Consider the following 6,000-nt stretch of genomic DNA (forward strand, 5'->3'; position numbering starts at 1 on the left):
GCTGAGCCCAGGGGCGGTGCGCAGTGCCCCAACGCCTCAGCGCCCCTGGCACACACTCAGACGATTCTCTGCTTATTATTCTACCCCTCACCCCTGAGCCCCGACCTCCAAGGTCCGACCCCTCACCACACAGCTAGTTGATGTAGGTGTGCGGCCAGGCCAAGGCCAAGCCTTGTAAGCCGGCGACAATGAACATGGACGATGGAAAGCGTCATAAATGGTGAGAGAAACAGCTGGGCAGGAGCAAACGGCGTTCCGTAATTATAACTTTCTTCAATAGAAGGAGCGGACCGGCGTCGACATTTTGAAGGGAAGGAGTCCCCTGAGAAGGAGTCCTTGAGACTTAATAGAAATAGGGAAGGAGCCAAGGACAGAGCCGGTCAAAAGCGTCAGAAAGGCCCAGAAAACCCGGAAGCAAACTGCAGGAACGACCAAGGCGCGCAGGCTCGTGTCTTCATGTCCTTTGCAGCTTGGCGCCTTCCCTCCGCCAGTTCCGCCGCGCCTTCCTTCTCGTCCAAGCCTTGCGATCGTATTTCCCGGCTCGACATCCTTCGTTGTCTTTGTTTCTTGATTCCTTTCTTTCTTGTTTTATTCAAACCCCTTCGCAGCATTACACCATCAACACCACCACATTTATATCATACATACTTTCGAGTGTGCCCGTTTTCGTCAACGGACAGACAGGCTTTGTTCTCGCGCTTTCACCCCCCCCCCCCTTCCCTCACGCCCCTCACAGCCAAAGGGCCCCAGCGGCTCATGCCATGAGTGCCTTGCGACAGGCAGCTCCCAACTGGCGATCAAAAGATCAAAAGATCAGAAGCATACGTTCGTCCTTGAACCCATCCGCCCGTCGATCATTCGAGCATTGCAAGACCTCTTCCCGTAGTTTTGGTCCCGAACTGTGACCACCAGCCGTCGCAGCTCTGCCACGCCGTTTCACCTAGTTCCCGTTTTCCCTCGTGCCTCTTGGCCTCGGATCCCGTTTCTGCTCGCCACCATGGGTCTCCGCGACATACTAAAGAAGAAGGGCGGCAGCGACGATGAGGGTGGCTTCACCGACTCGCGCAACGAGAGCGAGTTTGACCAGTTCCAGCATCAATACCAGCAGGAGTTCCCGTCGCAATCGCAGTCGCAACCGCAACCGCAACGTCGGCGAACACCACCGCCGCGCCCCCCGCCGCCCGATCCGCTCCAGACCTCCGAGTTCACCTTTATTCGCTCCGACACGCTCTCCCAAGAAGTGATCCACCCGCCGGCGGACGTGGACGATTTTGGGCGGAATCAGTACCTCCAGGCCGGCGGCGGCAGCAACAGCAACAGCAGCGACGGCGGCCTGGCCAGCCCGGCAAGTCCACAGAACCACCGCCGCAGCTTCGACATGTTCCGCAAGTCGTCGCGCAGCGGGCGCAGCAGCCGCAGTGCCTCCGTTTCGTCGAGCGGCGTGGCGGGCGACGGCAGCAATGCCGCCGCCGAATCCACGGCCCGCCGTCTCTCACAGCGCCTGCACCTGAGCCGGACGCCGAGCACGAGCTCGCATGTGCCGACGAACCTGCCCGAAATCGTTGTGCCCGAGGGCGAGGGCGAGGGCGGCAACCGGCCTGTGGGCCACTCGTCGTCCCTCTCGCTGTCGTCGCAAGGGTCGTCGTCGAGCACACGCGGCGGCGAGGCACCCACGTCGGCACCCGTCCCCAGCGCACAGAACAGCAAGCCCGCCCCCGTCAACCCAGTCGTCGAGTCGCAGTGGGAAAAGCGTGCCACGATGCTGGCGCAGGAAAACGAAAAGGTGCAGCAGCTACACGGCAGCCGGCCAGGCACGCCCGAAGACCGGCTGGGGCGGAAAGGCGCCGCCAGTCCCGCAGGCAGCTCCCACAGCCGCAGCCGCAGTCGCAGCAACAGCAATGCCAACGGCGCCGTGTCGAGCAAGGAGCTCGACGCCAACATCCAGGAGGCCATTCGCCTGCACGAAGAGGGCGAGCTCGAGCAGTCGACGCGCATGTTTGGCATCCTGGCCGACCCCCGCGGCTACAACAACCCGCTGAGCCAGGTGCTGTACGGCCTGGCGCTGCGCCACGGCTGGGGCTGTGCGCCGGACACGGAGACGGCCGTCAAGTACCTGTCGGCGGCGGCCTCGAACGCGGCGGCCGTCGAGGAGCTGGCGCTCAAGGCGGGCATCAACAAGGGCGGCGCGGCCAAGGGCGAACTGGTGCTGGCCATTTTCGAACTGGCCAACTGCTTCCGCAACGGCTGGGGCCTGGACCGCGACCCGCTGGCGGCAAAGCAATACTACGAGACGGCTGCGAACCTTGGCGACACAGGTATGTACAGACAAACGACAAAACGGTACCTCGGTTTGTTTCATATCACACACACTAACAATCCAGATGCCATGAACGAAGTGGCCTGGTGCTATCTCGAAGGCTTTGGCTGCAAGAAAGACAAGGTAAGCTTTTCTATTTCCAATACAAACGTCCCCGCTGTGCTCCTTGCGTCTCCAACGCCACCTCTGCATGCCAAGTTCATTGTCGTTTTCTCTCCCTTTCTGCACTACTGCAGGCTGGTCAGCTGCAGTGGTCGCTCCCTCAAAGCTGGCGCTGAGAGATTGCTCTTTGCGGTTGGGCAGCAACCCCTTGAAAGGGGCCGTGGCAAATCAGATGCGGTGTGAGCCGTCGTCTCTTGATCACGTTCAAATCACCGCATACGCCTCCCCCACACTAAGAGAGTGTGGGGGAATATGTCATCTCGGCATACAAAGACGGAGCTATGAGAGGCGGATCGAGTCACGCCCGCACCCCATTGACGTCCATCACGCAGAAGCTAACGCATCTTCTTTTTCCTTTCTCCCCAACAGTTCTTGGCCTCCAAATACTACCGCCTGGCAGAACAAAACGGCAACAAGACGCTCGGCAACTCCTGGTATGTCCCACACTCTCCTTCTTTTCCATACCCTCTACCGTGCATCCCATTGGGCGTGGCGTTTGCTTGCGCCCTGCGAGGAAGCCAATCGTCTTCGCCATCATCTTTTGTCACAGCGGCTTGGGCAGCGACAGATCGGTTGGCTGTGAGGGACGTGCAGCTGTCCGCCGTTCCGCCCATATTCTTTTACATCCTCTCGATGGCCCTCGCCTCGTTTCTGCGTTCTACTGTGGTGGTCTCGTTTGGATATGTCAACTAACACTTGGACAGGATCTGGAAGGAAAAGTACGATCCCGACAAGCAGAAGAAGAAATAAGCCGGTCGTGTCGTCTTCTTCACTCTATTTTTTTTGGTTATCATCTTTTTATTATACCTGTATTTTTAGTATATGTTTGGAAGGTTTATTTCATTATATTTTTTGGACACCGCATTTCATTCGATAGGTCGTACCTTTATTCTAGTTCTTTTTGTCTAGTCTTTTTTTCAACAGAATTTTGGATATACGAAATTAGATGTTTTGGACGTTCGTTTCCCCTTGCTAGTATGTACGTATGTATGTACGGGCAGGTGATAACCCAGCGGGGGCCCATGCCGGCAGCACGCTGTCGTCCTTTTCTTTCGACGGCAGGTGCACCTGCTGGGCCTCACATGAGCATCCGAAGCATGTAGGAGAAGGCAGCAGCGTACTCTTTAGCTTCTGATCCTCCCATCAACTATTTCGAAAGTACACCATCGTCTGGCTGCGTGGCTTGTCGAGTCAAAGGCCTTGTTCACTGGGGAAGACTGCCCTACTGAATTCACAATTCGAGACATTCTCAAAGGAATTGGTAAAATTTGTGAATATAAAGAACTAAAGTGGAATAGAAACAATGACATAAAAATCCATCAGCCATAAATCATCCTGACATGTGTCGTGATATTCCCAAAGAAAGGGAGGGTATATTTTTGGGCGAAGCAGCAGAAGAGACAGTCGAGGCCAGGCTTCTCCGTCCTATGTTTCGCTCTTTTCCATATTGCATGCTGTGTTTCTTGTCGTTTCCCTTTCGAGCCCCTTTCGCCAACAGTCAAAAGTCCCAAACTTCACTTTCCTACCGAAGCTTTTTCCAATACAACTGTCCGCCAGTTGTGGTCATTCTGCTCCGTTTCGTAATGTTCCAGAAAAGATACAAAAGTGCAAGATGCTGCCATCGTCGATGTTTTGATGTTTCGGGTTTTGTTGATTTATTTTATTTGTTGTGGTGTCGATCGTTGTTCTCGTAGACGTATAAGAAAAAAAGTGGCGTGCTTTCTGTTTCAACACGCCGACAAAGACGGTGATTTGTCTGTTTGTCGGCGTTCGGTTGTTTTCCAAGCGAGTGTGGGTAAAGAGTGTTGGTAGTTGGTTGTGTTTGTTCGTGCTTTAAGGCGGTTGTCGTTCTTCCATTATTTTCGTGCTCGTTCCATGTACTCATCCACCTCTTGAAACTCGACCTCGACATATTTTCCCTTTCATCAGGACGTTGTGGTCGGTTTCTCGTGGGAGAACGGAAGCAAGGTAAAAATAGAGGGCAGCGACACCATCAAAGGGAAACAAAGTCATAAAAAGAGGAAATAAATCAAGGCAAACCATGAAAAAGCGAGTCCAATCTGGTCTAGGCGATATTCCACGACCTCTTGCGAGACTGGGTGACCCTCCCAAAGTACATGATAAAATTCGTGCAAACGAATAAACAAGATAAATGGTTAAAATGATGTTGAAGATTGCAGCAACTTTTTCGTGCAACACGCTTCGAGAAACATAAATCGTCACCCAACAAAAGAAAAGAAAAGCAAAACAAAAACATATCAAAAAATCTCATCAGGGCTGCACAGTCCACTTTTCTTTAGAGGATCAAAAGAAGGCAGGCAGATGACCAAGCCATGAAGGTCGTGAATGAAAGGAAAGCAAGTGGAGGGAAAAGAAGACCAGAGAATGGTAAGAAGAGGCGGGCGAGAAAGCCTGAAGAAATGTTGCAAAAATAGGAAACGAGAAACAAAAGCAGAAAGCACTGACCGACATTTTCCCGTCGGCCATCCCAAAGGGCCGAAAAGCAGACACAGAGCAGAAGGCAGCAGAGCCTATCCAAGTGCAGCTTTGCAAAACCATCCCACCCAATGAAGAAAATACACAAACATGAGGCATAAAACATGAAACCGTGACGGCGTGAGACGTTAGATAAAAACAAGAGCAGTCTTTCATAAGATTCGGAATAAAATGCAAGGCAAAGGCAGAAAATCAGTTGAAAGCAGAAAAAGAAGAAAAGCAAAACTTGAACGAACTCGCTCGCTTGCTTGGCTGGCTGGAAAACTGAAAAAGCAAAAAAAAAAGAAGCAGAGTGGAAAGGCAAAATGGCATAAATGCAAAAAATCAAATCGCTGGCTTGACGGAAAGAAACGCAAAGAAGAATGCAAAACGATAAAATGGGGGCGTTGAACATGATGACACAGCAGACAGACAGAAACAAAAACTCAGACAAGGGATCGGTCACCCCCGGCTGGCGAAGTGAAGGGTTGATGAGGAGAAAGAAATCATTGTATCCCAGATTTGAGGGTTTAGAACTCTTTGGTGCCCAAAAAGTGCAAAACAACACAGAAAAGAGAACAACAAAAGAAAATTCGGAGTTGGCGGCTCGCAGAGCCAAAGCGAATGTGGATAACCCCGTTGGAAGGGGTCTCGAAATACAAAGTGTTCGAAAGTGAAGAACAATGGTTAAAGCATGGCGCGTGAGCGCGTTGGTTTTGTGACCGGAAAGCCCGAGGCTGAAAAACGCAAATAGAGTCGTTGAAAGCAAAATTCCGACAATGAATAAACGCAGAGTTGGAAAAACAAAAACTGTCGCACTTGGTATGCGAAGATCGTGTAGCTGTTCGATGCCGTTGACTGTCATAATCCGAATGTAGGGAGGCATAGGTATGTGAGGGTAAAGAATAAAAAAAAGAACGCTAGAAAGCAATTCATAAAAAGTAGAAGAGCACCGGCCTTCTCTGAGCTGTTTGTGTCGCCGTTGAAGAAATCAATCATGATCATGAAGAAAAGTAAAAGTCGTCAAAAGAAATGCAAAATTGTTT

The 6,000-nt window shown here is 52.0% G+C and overlaps 1 protein-coding gene across 1 annotated transcript; it reads left to right on the plus strand.

Moving 5' to 3' along the window:
- Positions 1-997: 997 nt before the first annotated feature.
- SPBR_06751 (uncharacterized protein) lies at positions 998-3,229 on the plus strand (the record flags this gene model as incomplete). The annotated part of the gene is made up of 4 exons (XM_040765007.1): positions 998-2,315; positions 2,382-2,440; positions 2,849-2,913; positions 3,184-3,229. 4 exons carry the CDS (start codon positions 998-1,000, stop codon positions 3,227-3,229), a joined length of 1,488 nt encoding a protein of 495 aa, XP_040617689.1.
- Positions 3,230-6,000: the final 2,771 nt, after the last annotated feature.

Source organism: Sporothrix brasiliensis, assembly GCF_000820605.1.
Source record: "Sporothrix brasiliensis 5110 chromosome Unknown Cont20, whole genome shotgun sequence".
Classification (NCBI taxonomy): Eukaryota; Fungi; Ascomycota; class Sordariomycetes; order Ophiostomatales; family Ophiostomataceae; genus Sporothrix; species Sporothrix brasiliensis.